Source organism: Danio rerio, chromosome 22, assembly GCF_049306965.1.
Source record: "Danio rerio strain Tuebingen ecotype United States chromosome 22, GRCz12tu, whole genome shotgun sequence".
Lineage (NCBI taxonomy): Eukaryota > Metazoa > Chordata > Actinopteri > Cypriniformes > Danionidae > Danio > Danio rerio.
The window spans coordinates 36,507,209-36,527,500 of record NC_133197.1 but is presented as its reverse complement, the minus strand read 5'-3'; the positions used below and the strand labels follow the sequence as shown (position 1 = coordinate 36,527,500).

The 20,292-nt window shown below is 35.2% G+C and overlaps 1 protein-coding gene across 4 annotated transcripts in view; it reads left to right on the top strand.

Annotated features, from left to right (window-relative positions):
- Nucleotides 1-20,292, top strand: part of rnf123 (ring finger protein 123) — a 245,981-nt gene that overhangs the window by 3,746 nt on the left and 221,943 nt on the right. For all 4 annotated transcript variants that reach the window (XM_009296497.5, XM_009296496.5, XM_073937581.1 and 1 more), the window contains exons 4-13: nucleotides 6,675-6,754; nucleotides 7,023-7,117; nucleotides 10,668-10,722; nucleotides 10,821-10,906; nucleotides 11,201-11,287; nucleotides 13,239-13,306; nucleotides 13,438-13,563; nucleotides 15,421-15,535; nucleotides 15,633-15,737; nucleotides 15,830-15,955. In XM_009296497.5, coding sequence (XP_009294772.1) covers nucleotides 6,675-6,754; nucleotides 7,023-7,117; nucleotides 10,668-10,722; nucleotides 10,821-10,906; nucleotides 11,201-11,287; nucleotides 13,239-13,306; nucleotides 13,438-13,563; nucleotides 15,421-15,535; nucleotides 15,633-15,737; nucleotides 15,830-15,955 — 943 coding nt within the window. The remainder of the gene's footprint in view (nucleotides 1-6,674; nucleotides 6,755-7,022; nucleotides 7,118-10,667; nucleotides 10,723-10,820; nucleotides 10,907-11,200; nucleotides 11,288-13,238; nucleotides 13,307-13,437; nucleotides 13,564-15,420; nucleotides 15,536-15,632; nucleotides 15,738-15,829; nucleotides 15,956-20,292) is intronic.

The following is a 20,292-nucleotide window of genomic DNA, read 5'->3' as shown; positions in this document are numbered from 1 at the left end:
TTGGTAGCACCGGTGCTCCCAACTTCAAAAATTTAGGAGCACCAGAAAAAAATTAGGAGCACCCACCAAAAATGATTAAGCACCGCTGCAAATTGTATTTTAAAGGATTTATTGTATTTTAAAACAACATCAATTAGGACTAACAAAAACCAGAAACAACTATAACTAATGCTGTGATGACATTGATGTTTGTGTGCAATAATTCCAAAATGAATGTCAAATAAATATAAAATATTAATGATGATGAAAATGACAATAATAGTAACTACACTGAAAAAAGTGTTGCATGCAGAACTGTTGCAAACAATTTATTTGTGTTGAATTTAAACAAACAAATTAAGTTTAGTAATGTTCAACTTAATTTGTTTGTTTAAATTCAGCCCAAATAAATTGTTTACAACCTCTTAATGTAAAGAAATTGAGTAAATCCAAGGAATCATCTTTGAATATTTTTTTTCAGTGTATGAATTACATTTCTCATCATCATGCTGCCTTGAATGCAAGTTTTCTGCTATAAAAAGTCTGTTATTTTACAAAATATTTGTAAAATATAAATACAGAAATGTATTTTCAAAACAGTCAACAGTAACTAAATAGAAAATATATATATACACCTCAAGAAAGAATAGACAAAAGAAAGTAAGTAAAGTCTCACTTCTATCACTCTTTAAAAGTTTTGGTTTCAGTTTGTGTCAATTTAAATGTTCAGTCTGAGCTAATTTTCATTTTTCTGAGTTAGTGGAAAAGCAGGCGAGTCAGCCGACCCCATTTATAAGCAGGTTGAGCAGGATTCTTGCGGTGACCACAAGCGGAAATACCGCTGGTTTGTTATGAGCCGCAGTTTCAGTGTAAACTTAGTAAAGGCGAGCTTCTTTGGTGATGATGTGTAAAGATTTAGATTTGACTTTTAGCGGACATTTGCGCTGAACACGCAGTGAACGCAACGCATCGAGATTCGAGCGCTTTCTCCGAATAGCTCGTACTCGATTGATCTCAGCTGGCGGATCAATATTCACCACGTCATGATCGCTCTTATCTGCGCCTCAACTTTAGGTGGGGTTTGCAAGCCTGCGTGCTTTAAGTTTTCACTCTTCAGCCGTTTGCATTTCCCGTGGTCATAAAAGCTCCTTCCCTGTCATCTGACAGCGGAATACCTTGCGTGATTGACGGCTTATATAAACCAATATAGCGGCAGGGAAGAGCGATTCAGCACGTTTTTAGAAAAAATCAAAACAGGTCGCACTACAACCATTATCTGCAGTCGCAATAATGCTCCCAGATATATTATGAGGTCGCATAGATTTATTTTCGGGCGCATATGCGACCAAAATGGTCGCAATTTCGAGCCCTGTTGTAGTTTAAAACATTGTGAAACATCAAAATCTGTGCATTGTCCATTAATATAAAAAGCTGATCAGACGTATAGGTATTATGAAGTAATATAAATAATGTAGAGTTTTATACTTTATATTTATCATTTAAAAATAGCTTTAATTAGCAAATAAAACACAAGGTAGGCCTACTTGGGAGAAAGAGGATACCTCTCAGAGAGTTTTAGAAGCTGCCATTCATTCATTCTCTCCATACTTAAGGTCTATGTCTCTTGTTTATCCTCATAGCATTTACATGAGATAAAAGAATGGCATCTTAACTTCATCTTTCGTGAAATGCAGTTGCCGTTTAATGCATAAATCAGACTCAAAGTAGCGCAGCTCCGCAAAACAACATGTTATGAATGCATGCTACACTTTAGACTGTACATTGTGTTTTCTTTTCCTTATAATGCAGTTAAGGGATGTTTTCATTTGCCATTCACTGACAGTCAGACAGGCTCATCCAGTTCATCAAACATGAACTGGATGAGCCTGTATCATTTTAAAATTGAAAACGAAAACGGAATAAAACAGTTTCCTCATAAAAGACGGAGTATCAGCGCATTGCTACATTGAAAATCATATGATTTGATTCTTGCCTTCTGATTGGTTCTCAGGATATAGCGGCTTTTGCTTTCAAAAGCAAGTGGGGTTTAGTGGCTTTTGCCAATAAACTGTTATTTCTGAATGCGCTGACGCTGGGATTTAGATGATTTGAAGCAAATCTATCTGTTGAACATGTACTACGTGCCTAAATCATTCACTTAATGTGCTCATTTTTGGCGGAAGTGGCGTTAAGCAGCTTTTGCATCTGAACTCTTCATATATATATATATATATATATATATATATATATATATAAATACAGTTGAAGTCAGAATTATTCGTGCCCCTTCAAATTTCTTTTCTTTTTTAAATATTTTTCAAATGATGTTTAGCTGATTCAGGAAATTTTCACAGTATGTCTGATAATGTTTTTTTCTTCTGGAGAAGTCATTTGTTTTATTTCGGCTAGAATAAAAGCAGTTTTTATATTTCTAAACATAATTTAAAGATTTTTTTTTAACCTAATTAACCTAGTTAAGCCTTTTAAATGTCACTTTAAGCTGTATAGAAGTGTCTTGAAAAATGTCTAGTCAAATATTATTTACTGTCATCATGGCAAAGATAAAATAAATCAGTTATTAGAGATGATTTACTAAAACTATTATGTTTAGAAATGTGTTGAAAAAATCATCTCTTTGTTAAACAGAAAATGTGGAAAAAAATTAAACATCTTGTATTAATGTAAATGCTAGTTATATATTTTAATTATTATTACTGTTCTGTTTTAAATTGATTCACATTTAAAGTAAGGCAGTAAATGTGTGAGTGAAAGCGTTATTTATTGATCAGAATGATTGAAAACAAATATTTAATACATTTAATGATTTCAAAAGCAAGTGGGGTTTAGTGGCTTTTGCCAATAAACTGTTATTTCTGAATGCGCTGACGCTGGAATTTAGATGATTTGAAGCAAATCTGTCTGTTGAACATGTACTACGTGCCTAAATCATTCACTTAATGTGCTTATTTTTTGGCGGAAGTGGCGTTAAGCAGCTTTTGCATCTGAACTCTTCATATATATATATATATATATAAATACAGTTGAAGTCAGAATTATTCGTCCCCTTTCAAATTTCTTTTCTTTTTAAAATATTTTCCAAATGATGTTTAGCTGATTCAGGAAATTTTCACAGTATGTCTGATAATGTTTTTTTCTTCTGGAGAAGTCATTTGTTTTATTTCGGCTAGAATAAAAGCAGTTTTTATATTTCTAAACATAATTTTAAGATTTTTTTTAAACCTAATTACTCTAGTTAAGCCTTTAAATGTCACTTTAAGCTGTATAGAAGTGTCTTGAAAAATGTCTAGTCAAATATTATTAACTGTCATCATGGCAAAGATAAAATAAATCAGTTATTAGAGATGAGTTACTAAAACTATTATGTTTAGAAATGTGTTGAAAAAATCATCTCTTTGTTAAACAGAAATTGTGGAAAAAATTAAACCTCTTGTATGAATGTAAATGCTAGTTATATATTTTAATTAATATTACTGTTCTGTTTTAAATTGATTCACATTTAAAGTAAGGCAGTAAATGTGTGAGTGAAAGCGTTATTTATTGATCAGAATGATTGAAAACAACTATTTAATGCATTTAATGATTTCAAGACTGCAGTTAATTTTATATATATTTAAAAAATTGTCCAGACACATTGTACAGTATATGAACAGCACAAGTGAGTATTTAACTACAGACAGGGATTTTATATATTGTTTTTGCTCATATTTTTTTATCGTTAATAGTTGTTTTATCTGACTGTGTGTCATTTACTTTGTGGCAGTTGATGCAGGTAGTTACAGGGGGAGGGGCTTTTTATTCTAGACTGTATCTGATTGGACAAAACCTGTGAAGTGCTGGATGAGTCATCTGTAGTTGTTGCTTTTCAAGAGTAGCTAAATCTGTTTGACTGATTGTCAAAAAACACAAAGGACAGAAGTTTAGTGGTTAGTTAAGGAGTTGTTTAAATGTTGGTCGTGTGGGAGTCTCAATCTAGCCCTGTCCCGCGCTCTCCCTTCCAGCCAGTGTCTGGTTACTGGAGGTGATCTATACATAGAGCATGATGGGACATGAAAGAAAGCTGACACTCACAGAGCGGCTGATGTGTTTACACATGATCATCGGTTGTCACAAACAAACGCAGTGATGGCCATCTGTCACCCTTGTTTAAAGCCGTACTGCTGCCATGTGACACCTAACATGAATTAATGCACAGATGTTTAGCTTAGATGGAACGTTTTAATGGGTTTGTCAAGACATTAATGATTATGTTAGCTCGAGAAAGCCAAATACAGAAGCTTAGGGGATGTTATCAGTACTTTAAATGTGCTAACAACTTGTTGAATCATATCAGCTGTTTGTTAGCATGATAACAAAGCTGTAAAACTTTTCACCAATGTTGCTAGTGTGATAAACCATGATGGAATGTTAAAAAGTGTTTAAAATATGTTTGAAATGTGACACCGACATGCAAAAACATGCTAGCAATGTTATTAACATGCTAACACAAAAGTGAAAGCATTTCTTGATTAAAAAAAACCTAACAAATAGCATAGGGTCTTTTTGCTATGAGTTGAAAAAGGCCAACAATTTGAACAAAGATGCTAACAAAAATGCTAGCAAAGTTGTAACCATGGTTATAAAACACAGTAGAAGCATGTTAAAAGTATTATTTAAATAACATAGTTTCAAATAGCATGGTAGTTTGTTGTCGCATGATCCCAAAGATGTGATGAAATATAATAGCATTAGCAACATGCTAAAAAGTGTTAGAAACATGTGGAATTTGCTAAATTATGTCTGCAGCACATTGAAAACACGCTTAAACTAGCTAACAATGTTAACAATGTGCTTACATCTACATAAAAAGCACTACTCGCCAACAAAACAGAAAAGAGCCTGTTAGCATTTAATTGAAAAGGCTAGCATGTTAAAACATGCCAGCATACTCATTTGTGAAAGCATGATAGCAAAGTTGTAAAACCCTTTTATTGTAAAACATTGCTAGCTAGTTTTAACATGTTTTTAGCATGCTGCAAGCTTTCACGTGAACACAGCTGCTGCACTCTCGCATCCAGGTTAATCATGAACAACTCAGTGCGCATGCGCTAGTTGCACTATCGCGGTCTGATTATGTTTCAATCAAGGTTTATATGCATCAAATACATAACATGTGTGCCAAACATTTCAACTGACGAACATATTAACAATAATACAATCGTATAGCCCTATCTCGGCATCTTTAGACTCCACTTTTAACTTCTGTATGAATAAATGAACTAGGGTTGGGCGATGTTGACCAATTTGGCATCGTACAATGTCTAATGTGAAGCATCGCGATGGACGATGCCATCGTCGACGTAGGCAAGGGCTGGGGGTGGTTGTTAAATATCAATTAATTCATAACGAATTAGTTAATTGTAGCTTACCGTTTTCACTACCTGACCCACGTGGTCTTTGCTTAACCCATAACCAAACCATAAATAAATAAAGTTACATACAAATGACCACCTGTCAATCACTTTTTTTCCGCGGGACTCTGGTTTGAATAGGCAGAGTGATATGTGACGATCTAATGGCTTTTCCCACAGCTGGTGGAGGAGGCGAGAGTTTGTTCAGGGTTCACTGTAGTGCATGCATTTTCATTGTTTTCACTGCAAAATCTTCACCGCATGCACAAATTTAGGAAACATTTATGCAGAATGCATCTTTGCACCTAAATACGCCAAAGGCAGCACTCAGGGACGTATTAAAACTGTTGTTATGTGAACTTGCTGAAGTAAAAATGCCTGTAATGCTTGCCCCGCCTTTGTGCTCTTCTTATTGGCTCACTGCTCTAGAACTGAACGCGAATGATTGGTTATTATCAGCTGTCAGTCACTCAGTCAACAGCCCCTTTCACACATACAGACCTTTCCGAAAAAATTACCGGCAATTTTCCGGAAAGGTGTGTATGTGTAAACAGGCCCTTTTTGAAAATACCGGTAAATTCGTTCTGGCTGTTTTCCGGAAAGAGAAGTTGTAACATTACCGGTAATTTGCCGGAATGCTGCACTGTGTCAATGCAGAAGGAAGATTGCCGGAAAGAGCGCATGCACGTCTAGAACGTGCTGACGTGAGACGTCTGCTTTAGCCAATCAGAACAGTCAGACGCGTTTACGTCCGCGCGGTTTATGAAAATAAGAGTCTTTGAATATTTTTTCCAGACACATTTAGCTGCAAATTCATTCAAATTTACATTCACTGTGAAGTCTGTGGGACGGGGTTTGCAGGTATCAGCGTTCGCCCCTGATTCTACATGTTTTAAGCGCGAGAGGTGCTGTATAATCCTTCATTTAATCCTCATGATGCTGTCAGCCGTGCAGCTATATGTAACATTTAACACAGCTCATGAAAAGACCGTTATTGCTATTAAGAGGACATGCAAATAATAAGTTATATATCAATATAAATGTGGGGCGGGGCGATGGATCGCGATGCCGCCTCAGCATTGTGAAGTTTGTCGGCCATCGGCCTATCGGGGCACTACCCTAAAATGAACAAGTCAATGCATTAGTGAATGCATTTTTTTTAGATCAATACACCATTATCTGTTATAATCTGGCAACCCTTGTTCATCTTGACCCTTGATGATGATGTGTGAGTGTACTGTGAGGACCAGTTTAACCCCTGTCACGCTGTGTGTCTTTTTCCTCTAGGAAAACGTTGACATTACAGGATCTTGGAGCTCATCTGGAGAAGCTGCTGGCTGAAGATAACGCCACTGAAGACGGCAGAGGTGTGAAAACCACATCTAAATGCACTGATTACACTAGTTCTAAACTGTTTACACTATGTTTTTTCTACAATGTAGAAACCTAAACGTTTATTTCAAGTTAAATATACTTATTATTCTGTATTCATGATGATCACATAGCCGTTAGCTCCAAATATCTATGCATAGATTGTTACAGTGATGTCTGTAAGCTGTGTATTAATCAACTTGTTTTAGGTGATTGGCTAATGTGTATTCATATGTTCTGCTTTATGTCTTCTTTTCTGAACAGATCAGACGGAAGGCAGCCTTGGACCCTCAACTGTTGTCCTGGATCACAGCAGTGGGTTTGAAGGGCTCTTATTTGTTGATGATGACCTGTTGGGGGTGAGAAGTTGACCATCACATTGCATTCCATACACAAATACGTACAATTTTGAGCTTTCAAGACAACTTTACAGTTAACTGGATCGTAAAGTTTGGTTACAGTCTTAGATTTTACTTGGAATAAGCCTAGCCTGAAGGTTTTAAATGGTTAAAACGTATACATGCTAGCATGCTAGCATGTTTCTAAGATGTCAGTTTCTGTCTAGCATAGTCTTTCATGCTAGCAACATGTTTTAGGAAGACTAATATGAAAGCTAATTACAACCGTGTGTTTAACACAAGTGTGCCGCAAGCCTGCGTTTGAGTGAAGGTTTCGGCCGTTAGATCGCCCCCTGGGGGCTGGCTGCAGTACAAGTCATAAAGCCCGCCTCCTCCGTGTTAATAAAGGAGACTTGAGCCCAAATAAAAAAAAATATTACACTTGCAATAAAATGTCCCGAAAGATAGTTCTGGTCGATTAAGGCACTGGTTATTGTGCTGAAATAGGTGCAGATCTTCATTTTTGTAAACAGTTTGTTTTTAGCAGTAATTTAATGCTGGGCGTGTCATCGTGATTGACAGCTTTGATTGACAGTTTCTCAAAGCGCGGCGTCTGAGCTTCGGCAGGAGACTGAAGTAGACTGAAATGTTATTATTCGATTTCTGTGTTATTTTACCATGACAAAATGAGTTCAGCAGTAAACTATAGTTTCTGACATACATGATCCTGGTGGAACACTGTTTATTCGCTAAGTTCAGGGCTTTTTTCGGGCTTTATTAGTTTGCTGATACACGCCTAGCCACCCAGATAGCAAAACACAGTTCCGGCTAGATTCTCGCCTGCCAGAGACTTATCTCTTAGAGCTCAGACTGACTAATGTTACCTCTGCTGGACCTACTCCGGATGCCTGGACTCACTGCCCGATTCCAGTCCGAGTCAATCGAGCCAGATGCGGCGGCCGAGCGAGCCGGCGCTGCCGCATGCGAGCCGGAATCAGCCCGCGACGCCGCGAGTAAGTTATGCGCTGCGGCCTGGAGCTGGCGCGATTGAATATATAAAACCCTCATATTTGTTAACGTTATTACATCCATTTGTGTTGATATGACAGCAAACGCATGCTGAGAAGTTCGGGGGGCGTAGTTGATTTTACATAAAGCGTTTGATTGGAAGCTCGACTACGCTCATTTTCGCGGCTCCTCCTCTGGCTCCATCAGACAATCCTTCTGCGCATGTCTGGCTCCAATTTCAGCAGTCTTTTGCGACAGTTTGTGCCCGTCAAGCAGGCGTTTTGCCCTCAAGGCGTTCAATGGGAAAAAGGGCTGTCGCGTCGTCCATATTTTTTACAGTCATTGGTTTAACATAGTATGCCTATTAACATTATAAGCACATTTTAGCATGATTTAGCACACTGCTAGCATGTTTAAACACACAGCTAATATTTCTAACTTTATTTAACACACAGCTAACATGTTACTAGCAAGTTGGCACCTATAACGATTTGCCATATGAGTAGGAGGAATAAATACTGCTAACCTGTCATTAGCATGCTAGCATTATATTGTGAGCATGTTTCATGTACGATTTAACACTGTTAACATGTTTACCACATTGCTTGCATGTTTCTAACATGATTTATCACACAGCTAACTTGTTGCTAGAATGATTTTTACTAGCTTGGATGACTTAGCACATGATTATAACATTATTAAAATGATGACAAGATTTAGCACACTACTAACCAGTTTCTAGGCATGTTGCTTGCATGAATTAGCACACTGCCTGCATTTTTTTTATCACATTGTTAACATGTTTTAACATGATTTAGCACACTGCTAGCATGTTTAAACACAGCTAATGTTTCTAACCTAATTTAGCACACAGCTAACATGCTACTTGCAAGTTGGCATGTATAACAATTTATTATATTGCTAGGAGGATTAAATACTGCTAACCTGTCATTAGCATGCTAGCAATATATTGCTAACATGTTTTAAGTAGGATTTAACACTGTTAATGTTTAACACATTGCTTGCACGTTTTTAACATGATTTAGCACACAGCTAACTTGTTGCTAGAATGATTTTTATTAGCTTGTATGACTTAGCACATGATTAAGACATTATTATAATGATAACATGATTTAACACGCTACAACCAGTTTCTCGGCATGTTGCTAGCATGAATTAGCACCCTGCCTGCATTTTTTTAATCACATTGCTCACATGTTTTAACCTGATTTTGCACACTGCTAGCGTGTTTAAACACAGTTAATGTTTCTAACTTAATTTAGCACATATAACAATTTACCACTGTTAGGAGGATTAAATACTGCTAACCTGTCGTTAGCATGCTAGCAGTATATTGCTAACATGTTTTAAGTACGATTTTACACTGTTAACATGTTTAACACATTGCTTGCATGTTTCTAACATGATTTATCACACCGCTAACTTGTTGCTAGAATGATTTTTATTAGCTTGGATGACTTAGCACATGATTATAACATTATTATAATGATAACAAGATTTAGCACACTACTAACCAGTTTTTAGGCATGTTGCTAGCATGAATTAGCACACTGCATGCATTTTTTAATCACATTGCTCACATGTTTTAACCTGATTTTGCACACTGCTAGCGTGTTTAAACACAGCTAATGTTTCTAACTTACTTTAGCACATATACCAATTTACCACTTTGTTAGAAGGATTAAATACTGCTAAACGGTCATTAGCATGCTAGCACTATATTGCTAACATGTTTCAAGCATGATTGAGCACTGTTACCATGTTTAACACATTGCTTGCATGTTTCTAAAATGACATCAAACAGCTAGCTTGTTGTTAGGATGTTTCTTATCTGCCTGGATGACTTGGCACATGATTGACATGGCTTATAACAGTGTTTCTCAACCATGTTCCTGGAGGACCACCAGCACTGCACGCTTTTCTTGTCTTCTTTGTCTGTTACATCCACTACGGGTCTTTCAGTCTCTTTTAATGAGCTGATGTTCTGAATCAGGTGTGTTTGGTTAAGGAGACCCAGAAATTGTGCAAAGCTGGTGTTCCTCTAGGAATATGGTTGAGAAACACTGCCTCACCATATTGCTAACATGATTTAGCAATTTCTAGGCTTGTTGCTAGCATGATTAGAGTTTCTAGGCATGTTGCTAGCATGATTTAGCACACTGCTTGCATTTTAAAGCACATTGTTAACATGTTTAAACATGATTTAGCACACTGCTAGCATGTTTAAACACACAGCGAATGTTTCTAGCTTAGTTTAGCACAGAGATAATATTCTTATTTTTAACACTACCATATTTTAACACTTCAGCTAGCCTACCTGTTTACATAATTTAGCCTTTTTCTAGCATTATGCATCAAAACCTTTTTGATTTTGTATTGTTTGACAAGATAAAAATACAGTTTTGAACTGTCAAGTCATCTTTAAATGTTTTCAGGATTGCCAGAAATGTTTGTTATGAGAGCACATTGGCGTAGTTTGCATTTTGAAACTAATGTTTAGTGTTAAATATGCTCATACGTTTTGCGTTTCACTGGTTTCAAGGTCATCGGCCACAGTAACTTCAGCTCCATTAGAGCCACCACATGCGTTTACAAAGGTAACCTTTCAGTAACATGGTAGTTTCAAATTGTTATTTTATTTTTGGACTAAATGCAAACCAGTTGTCACTTTTTTAATGTTTCTAATTGTTTTTAGGGAAATGGGTGTATGAAGTTCTCATCTCGTCTCAAGGCCTAATGCAGATCGGATGGTGCACACTAAACTGCAGATTCAACCAAGAGGTACAAACCTCCATTTGAGCTCCAAACGGCAGTTACTGCATCATGCAGAGGTGTATTTTGAAGGGCAGAGCCATACAAATTGGGTATTCACTCCAATAGTCAGCTAACTCCTATGGGAAACTTTCCAGGTCCCAGAAATTACGTCGATGATTACCCTGAGATTACACAACGATTGTTTGCTCTGCCCTTTAAAATCATTTAAAAAGTCCTGGGTTTGGATTAATCCATCTGTGAAAATGGTTTGCAATTGAAATATTGACAAATGGGAGACCCGTTTGATCTGTTTGTCTTCAGGAAGGTGTTGGGGACACGCCAGACTCGTACGCCTATGATGGAAACAGAGTCCGCAAGTGGAATGTGACAACCACCAACTACGGCAAGGTGAAAACACACAGAGCTTAACGGAGGGGTCATGCTCGATTTAGAGTGCAAGTTTGGTCGACCTTGATGGTGTGTTCATGGTCTGTTTGTTGAAAGTCGTTGAGTCAAAGTTGTTTTCTAAATGAAAGAAGTGATTCTGAACTACCTATGCAGACCTCTGCAAGTTTGCCAGTCTGTTGGCTTCACTGGACACCCCTGATCAGCTTTGGCTGCTGTGTTCTGTTGTTGAAGCTTCAGTTCTGTAAAAGCATGTTTAATGTCCCTGTGCATTTAGATTGAAATAACACTGGGTTTGTTTGCAATAGTGTCATCTGACCAGTTACGAAGGAATGGTTTGCCTGACCAATCATAGCAGAGTAGAACAAAGTCATCTAACCAATCAGTGCAGGGTAGAACAGTATCATCTAATTAATCAGAGCAGAGTAAGATCATCTCACCAACCAGAGCAGAGTAGGATCATTTAACCAATCAGAACTGAGTAGGATCATCTAACCAATCAGTACAGAGTAGAGCAGGATAATCTGACCAATCAGAGCAAAGAAATATCATTTACCTAATCAGAGCTGAGTGGAGCTATTTGACCAATCACTGCAAACATGTTTATGTGACCAATCAAATCAGAGCGGAGCAGAATTATTTGACCAATCAGATCAGAGCAGAGAAGGGTCATCTGACCAATCAGAGCAGAAGAGTGCCATCTAACTAATTACTACAGACAGGTTAATCTGACCAATCTGAGCAAAATAGGAATATCTGTCCAATCAGAGCAGAGTAAATTCACCTGACCGATCATAACATGATCATCTGACCAATCAGAGCATAGCAAATTCATTTGATCAATCATAAGAGGATCATCTGACCAGAGCAGAGTAGATTCATCTTACCAATCAGAGCAGAGAAGGGTCATCTGACCAATCAGAACAGAATAGAGTCACCCGACCAGTTACTACAGACAGGTTAATCTGACCAATCAGAGCAGGGTCATCTGACCACTCAGAGCAAAATAGGATTATCTGTCCAATCAGAGCAGAGTAGACTCATCTGCCTAATCACAACAGGCTGGTTCATCTGAAAAATCAGAGCAAAGTAGGTCTGTCTGAAAAATTGACCAATTAGAGCAGATTAAATTCATTTCACCAATCACAACAGGCGGTTTAATCTAACCAGTCCGAGTAGAGGGTAGTCTGACCAAAAACTACACACAGGTTCACCTGACCAATCAGAGACAAGATTTGGGATCTGACCAACCAGAGTAAAGTAGGGTCATCTGACCAATTAGAGCACAGAGATTTGTCATCTGACCAATGAGAGTAGAGTAGGCTAATCTGACTAATCAGAGCACAGAGATTTGTCGTATGATCAATCAGAGTAGAGTAGGTTCATCTGACCAATCAGAGCGGAGATTTGTGATCTGATCAATTAGAGCAAAGTAGGGTCATCTGACCAATCAGAGCACAGAGATTTGTCGTATGATCAATCAGAGTAGAGTAGGTTCATCTGACCAATCAGAGCAGAGATTTGTGATTTGACTTATTAGAGTAAAGTAGGGTCATCTGACCAATCAGAGCACAGAGATTTGTCATCTGACCAATTAGAGTAGAGTAAGGTCAATAAACCAGTGAAAACAAAGGAAGGCAATCTGACCAATTAAAGCAGAGTTGACTTGTCTGACTCATCACAACAAACCAGGCTGAGTAGAAGAGGGTTATCAGACCAATCAGAGCACAGTAAGATCATCTGCCCAATCAGAGTATCGTAGACTCTCAGATAGGCGGGGTTTAGAGAGACAGAAACCTTAAATCTCTACCAAACAATGTGAGAACAGCTTTAGGAGAGCAGCAAACATAAATTGGCACAACAGAGACTCGTTAGGGGCTAACTGATAATAGTAAAGTTCTTATAATGACTCTCATTATTCATCAGTGTGTTCTGTTGATTTGCTTGTGTTTAGTCGTGGGCTGCTGGCGATATCGTCAGCTGTCTGATCGATCTGGATGAGGGAACCATTACGTTTTGTCTGTAAGTATAGTTATACTGTCTGATTCCCATTGAAACTGTGGTCTGAAAGCAAAAATAATTGATTTAAAATGTTTCATTTGTACACCTGAATGAAAATGTGTCTAATAATAATGTGTGGATATTCTCTTTAGAAATGGACAGTCTCTAGGTGTTGCGTTCAGCAATATTAAGACGGGGCCGGGAGTCGCATATTTCCCTGCCATCAGTCTTTCCTTCAAAGAGTCTGTAGCTTTCAACTTTGGCAGCCGTCCTCTCAGATATCCTTACTGTCTACATGTATATTTTGTGTGCTTAAATGTAACAGATGATTGACAAAACGATTGTGTGTTTTGTAATAAATTGTGTATTAAAAAAAAATAGCTTCATAAATGTATAACTGCAACTTATGTGTATTATTTAACAAGGTGTTATGTAAACGTATGCTTAATATTAGTAGGATTAGATTAGGATTAAATCAATCATAGGATATATATGCAGTATATCATCAATTAATCATATAATAATAGAATATTTTAAAGTTGTTTGATCTTTTTATTTTTAAGAATAAATAAAGTTCATATTCAACAACAACAACAACAATAATAATAATAATAATAATAATAATAATGATAATAATAATAATTACAGTAGTAATAGTAGTATTAGTATTAATAGTTATAGTAATAGTAATAGTAATAGTAGTAATAGTACTAGTAGTATTAGTAGTAGTAATATAAAAAGTAGTAGTATTATTAGTAGTAATAATAGAAATAGTAGTAGTAATAGTAATAATAATAGTAGAAGTAGTAGTAATAGTAGTAGCTGTAGTAGTAGTAATAGTTATAATAATAATAATAATAATAATAATAGTAATAGTAGTATTAATAATAATAGCAATAAAAAGTAGTAGTAGTATTAGTAGTAATAGTCGTAATATTTGTAATAGTAGCAGCAGTAATAATAGTTGTAGTGGTGGTAGTAACATTAGTAGTGGTAGTAGTAATAGTAGTAATAATATTAGTAATAGTCGTAGTATTTGTAATAGTAGTAGCAGCAGTGGTAATAATAGTAATAGTACTAATAGTAAAAGTAGTAGTAATAATAATAGTAATAGTAGTAGTAGTAATAGTAGCAGTAGTAGTAATAGTAATATTAATAATAGTAGTAGTAATCGTAGCAGTAGTAGCAATAGTAGTAATAATAATAGTAATAGTAGTAGTATTTATAATAGTAGTAGTAATATTAGTACTAGTGATAGTAATAATAGTAGTAGTGGTAGTAGTAATAGTAGTAGTAATAGTAGTAGTAATAGTAGTAGTAATAGTAATAATTATAGTAATACCAGCAGTATTTGTAATAGTAGTAGTAGTAGTAGTAGTAGTAGTAACGATAGTAGTAATAAGAATAGTTGTAGTAATAATAGCAGTAGTAGTAATAGTAAAAGTAGTAATAATAATTGTAATGGTAGTAGTATTTTTAATAGCAGTAGTAGTAATAATAGTAGTAGTAGTAGTAGTAATAGTAGTAGTTTTAATAGTAAGAGTAATAGTAGTAATTGTAATACTACTACCACTAGTAGTTGTAATAGTAGTAGTAATAGAAATAGTAGTATTAGTAGTAATAATAATAATCTTGTATTAATTTGTGTGTAAATATTATTAATAAGATTTTAATACAATTTATTTATTGTAATAATATTGTAATAATTGTGTAGAAATGTTATTAATAATATTAGAATACCATTTAATTATTATTGTATTAATTGTATATACATATTATTAATAATATTATAATACTCTTTATTTATTATGTATAATATTAATGGATTAATTGTATATAGATATTATCAATAATATTATAATAATCATGTTTAATTTTTATTGCAAGTAGAGCTTAACTTAATTTATACACAAGATACCACAATAACCATAGAAATGTGTTCATTGTTGGATTTAATTTATAGATGTATTAGTAACAATAAAATATTTCTACTGGAAACGCATATAAAAATAAATACACATAAATGCTTGTAAATCATGTTAAATAAAGTTGAACTTAATTACACTTTCCCCCTCATGTAAATATTAAAGCACAAAACAGAAACCCCTCAAGTCCTTAACTCATCAGTCCATCACGTACCCTGTGGAAGGCTACCTTCCTCTGCAGAGCCCACCAACCGCTGACCTCATCAAAGCCCACAGGCTTCTGGGATACCTCAAGACAGTCCTGTCCACCTCCATCGACATGCAGGTACACTTCCTGACCCCAGAATAGCAGACATTGCCTCCACAGAAATGTAACCTGTCGTCACTTTGAGGCAGAAAAACCATGATTGTGTTTTGATCAGGAGGAGAAGATTGTGGAGAAAGACAGCAGCGTCTGGCAGCTTCACGGAGATCCCACAATCCTGGTCACTCTCGCTCACATATTCAACCACTTTGCACCTCTTATGGTAAACAAATCGCAGTAAATGGACAAAAAAATCACTGTGTTTATGTAATAAAGTGCTTAATTTACTGGTGTGATTTCTAACTGTGTGTTTAGTGTAAAGTGTATCTGGTGGAGGACGTGCTGATGAACTTTCTGCTGAGTATTCTAGAGGGTGGAGGATCTGTTGATGAACATCCTCTCATACAGCAACTGATGGACCTTTTCTGGCTGCTCATGGAGGTAAAAATGTAATACTATACCATAACTGACTATACTATACTTATACTAGACTAGACTACACTGTTAGACCTTACCGGGGTTTTTTACAGTAGAACACTGGCAACACTGTTGCCAGCCACTCACTGTAAAAGTTTGGTTACAGTAAGTAACTGGCAACAGTGTTGCCAGTTAATTACTGTAACTGAACCATTACAGTGAGTGGCTGGCAACAGTGTTGCCAGTTATTTACTGTAACTGAACCGATACAGGGAGTAACTGGCAACAGTGTTGCCAGTTAATTACTGTAATAGAGCAGCAGTGGTAACTAACTGGAAACTATGTACAGTTAATTACTGTATTGTAGTGTTACAAATCACAGCATTATACTGCATACACATTAATAGTATGTCATATATAGTTATTGTAGTGTTACTAAAATTAATCAGTATTCTTAGCTGTTATTTAAAAATAGAAGGCATAAAATTGTTCAGACAAATTTATTTTATTGTTTTGGCACGAAACCAATAAATAACAGAAAAAGTATAACAAAATTAAGAAATCAGCAGATATAAATATTGTCTTGCATATTACAGGTCTGCACAGTAAGGCTGCAGTCACACTAACATTTGAGCAAGCAAATTCTGTCATACTGCACTGCGAAGTGGAATTAAACAAAGCGAGTAGTGGAATTAAACAAAATAATTAGAGATTGAAAAAGCAAGCCAGAGAGGTCATGTTCTGATCTTTGATTGGTATCAAGCAATCACATGATGTGATTTCGCATGTCAGCGTTCTCCAAGCTTGAACTTTCCAATGCTGCGAATTATGAAATTTGTCGCATGAGCTATCATTCCAGGTCTGCAGTACTCACATGCATATGAATGGAAGTCTATAGGGAGAAAAGTGCAGTGTGAACGGGACTTTAAGCTGTAACTCTAATTAAACACACCTGATCAAACTAATTAAGGCTTGTTAGAAATCTACAGGTAATGTTGAAGCAGGGTGGGAACTAAACTCTGCTGCCCTGCAGTTCTCCAGGAACTTGGAGTTTGACCCCCATGGTATACAGCAGTGGTGCTCAGTCCTGTTCCTGGATATCTACCTTCCTGCAGATTTCAGTTGCTACCAATATCAAACACACCTGCCTGTAATTATCACGTGGTGTTCAGGTCCTAATTAATTGGTTTAGGTGTGTTTGAAATGAATAGCAACTAAAATCTGCAGGAAGGTAGATCAGCAAATGAACAGCAAAAAACACAAAATAGTTATTTTAAAGTTTAAAGTTTTAAATAATTAAAAACTGTGTTAAATCTCAATAAAAAGTTTAAAGTAATTATAAAAAATAAAGTTGGCAACACCGAAAAACCAAAGGATCCAATCTTTTATTGTTATAATTATCTCATGACAACAAACTTTATTATTGTTTCTAATATAAATTCATAGGTGGAAACAGCTCTGATAAATACTTAGCAACAAACTCACAACCTGGGACCGGACAGTGGAGCTTTTGTGTGTGGATGGCTATGTGTATCATGTTTTTGTGATTCCCTGCGACGATGTGCACAAGTTACCTTACTGAGATGAAGGAATTTAATTTTGGCTTAGTTGCCAGAAAGATACATACAACTGTTAGCATCTGTACATTATGGCAGTGTGCAATGTCCAATAAATACTTAAACAAAAGTAATGTAAGAAGTTATATGAGGAGAGGCTAACTAGCTATCAATGTAGCTTTCAAGTACACAGTTCAAGATAACAACAATATAACTTAAAACACAGCCTTATTTTAGAAACCCTCAAAAACATTTGAACACATTTTACTTACTCATTGTAGATTCTTATTTAAAGCCTAAAACATATCAGACTCTACATCTGAATTGATGGACAGAGAATAGAGCGCACTCAGCAGTAAACAAATCAAACACCTGGCTCCCTTAAAGGGCCAGCATTTTCTGAAAACTATTTCTAACACCTTTGTGTTTAGAATAAGACAGACAGCCTGTGGGAGTGTGTGGTGATGCCTAAATCATTATTTTCTGCCTTTAAAATGCACGTCTCTATAAATAGCAACATAAACCATCAGAGAATTTATTGGAATTAATTCTTTGCACTACACAATTTCATACAAAGTCTACTCCTTTCACAGTAAAATAATGTGTTAATAAATAATAAATGTTTTCTTTTATTACAGCAAAACACTGGCTATTTTGCAGTTATTTACTGCACAACCTACAGAGTAGCAGTGCAGTTATACTAATTAAACACACCTGATCAAACTAAATCTAAAGGTAGTGTGTTGAAGCAGGGCTGGAACTAAATTCTGCTGGGCTGCGGCCCTCCAGGAGTTTGACATCCTTGGTACATAGCATATTTTCAAAGGAATTGCCTACATTTATCACAATCATGCACATATCATTGAATAAAAAAAATAATATACAAACAATATACAAACGTCATCCAAAGCAAAAAAATAATAAATAAATAAATAATCTGATCCTCATGTTGTTCCAAACCTGTAGTAATAATATTAATAAAAAACAAATACCCTGATTAATACATTTATTTAGGAAAGTCTTTATACTATACTGTTAATGCCATTTTTACTAACTTCATTTGAAGTTTTCCAAACAAATTCATTGAGTCTCTGCGAAAATGTATGTACGTGCTGTTTAACATATTTTTTAAATAACACATTTTTACTAGTTAATTAGCAAAATACTAATATTCAGCTTAAAGTGCAATTTAAAAGCTTAACTATTGACTAAACTAGGCAAATTAAATTAATTATAGAAAAGTAAACAAAGTTATAAAAATGATTGTGATAATTTGGTTGCTCTGTGTGAATATTTTTGCCTTTAAATGCATCTCGTCGATATCTTTACCTTTTAATTAGCTCTGTGACATTGACATTGTTTGACTCCTGATACTCAATGTTAAAAACATAAAAGGAACCAAAGAAAACACAGAGATGGCTGCAGAGAAATTTAGCTTATCATCAATGCATTGTCTCACTTTCTCCTCAATACTGACCATACACATACCAAAACTGAACAGTATATATATATATATATATATATATATATATATATATATATATATATATATATATATATATATATATATATATATATAGCAACATAAAGCAGTACATGGGGTAATAATGGTTGAGCAGTAATTTACCATTTATTATCACAGTAACTATCTGTAATGGGTACATAAAGTAAATTACTGTAATTTATTCTTTGCACTACAAAATTTCATACAAATCCTGCTCCTTTTACAGTAAAATACTGTTTCCTTTTAATACAGCAAAACACTGGCTATTTTACAGTTATTTACTGCATAATCTACAGTAAGGGTTAACAGTGTATACTAAACCATACTATACTATACCATAATAGACTATACTATACTAGACCATAAAATACTATACTATTCTATACCACACTATACTATAATATAGTAGACCATAAAAGACTATGCTATACTAGACTAGACTATACTATACCATAATAGACTATTCTATACTACACTAGACTAGACTAGACCATACTATACTATACCATAATATACTATACTAAACTAGACTATACTAAACCATACAATACTATACCATTACAGACTTTACTATACTATTCTACACCAGGCTAGACCATACCAGACTATAATGTACTACACTATACTATGCTTTACTATACTATACTATACTATACTATACTATACTATACTATACTATACTATACTATACTAAACTATACTATACTATACTATACTACAATAGACAATACAAGACCATGCTATACTAGACTATACTATACCATAATGGACTAGACTACACTATACTAAGTACTATACAGTACTAGACTATACAATACAATATGAGACTAAACTATACTAGACTAGACCATGCTATACAAGACTATACTATACTAGACCATACTGTACGAGACCATATTAGACTAGACCATACTATACTAGACTATACTAGACTAAACTACACTACTCTAGACTATGGTAGACTAGACCATACTATACTATGGTATATTATACTATACTATACTATACTATACTATATGATACTATACTATACTATACTATACTGTACTAGAATATACTATACTAGAATATACTATAATATACCATAACATACCATAATATACTATACTACACTATACCGTAATGTACAATACTAGACTATGCTATTCTTTACTAGACCATGCTATACTAGACTAGACTATACTAGACCATAATACACCATAATATACTACACTGTACAATAAAATACTAGAATAGTCCATACTATACTATACTATACTACACTATACTATACTAAAATAGACAATGCTAGACTATACTTT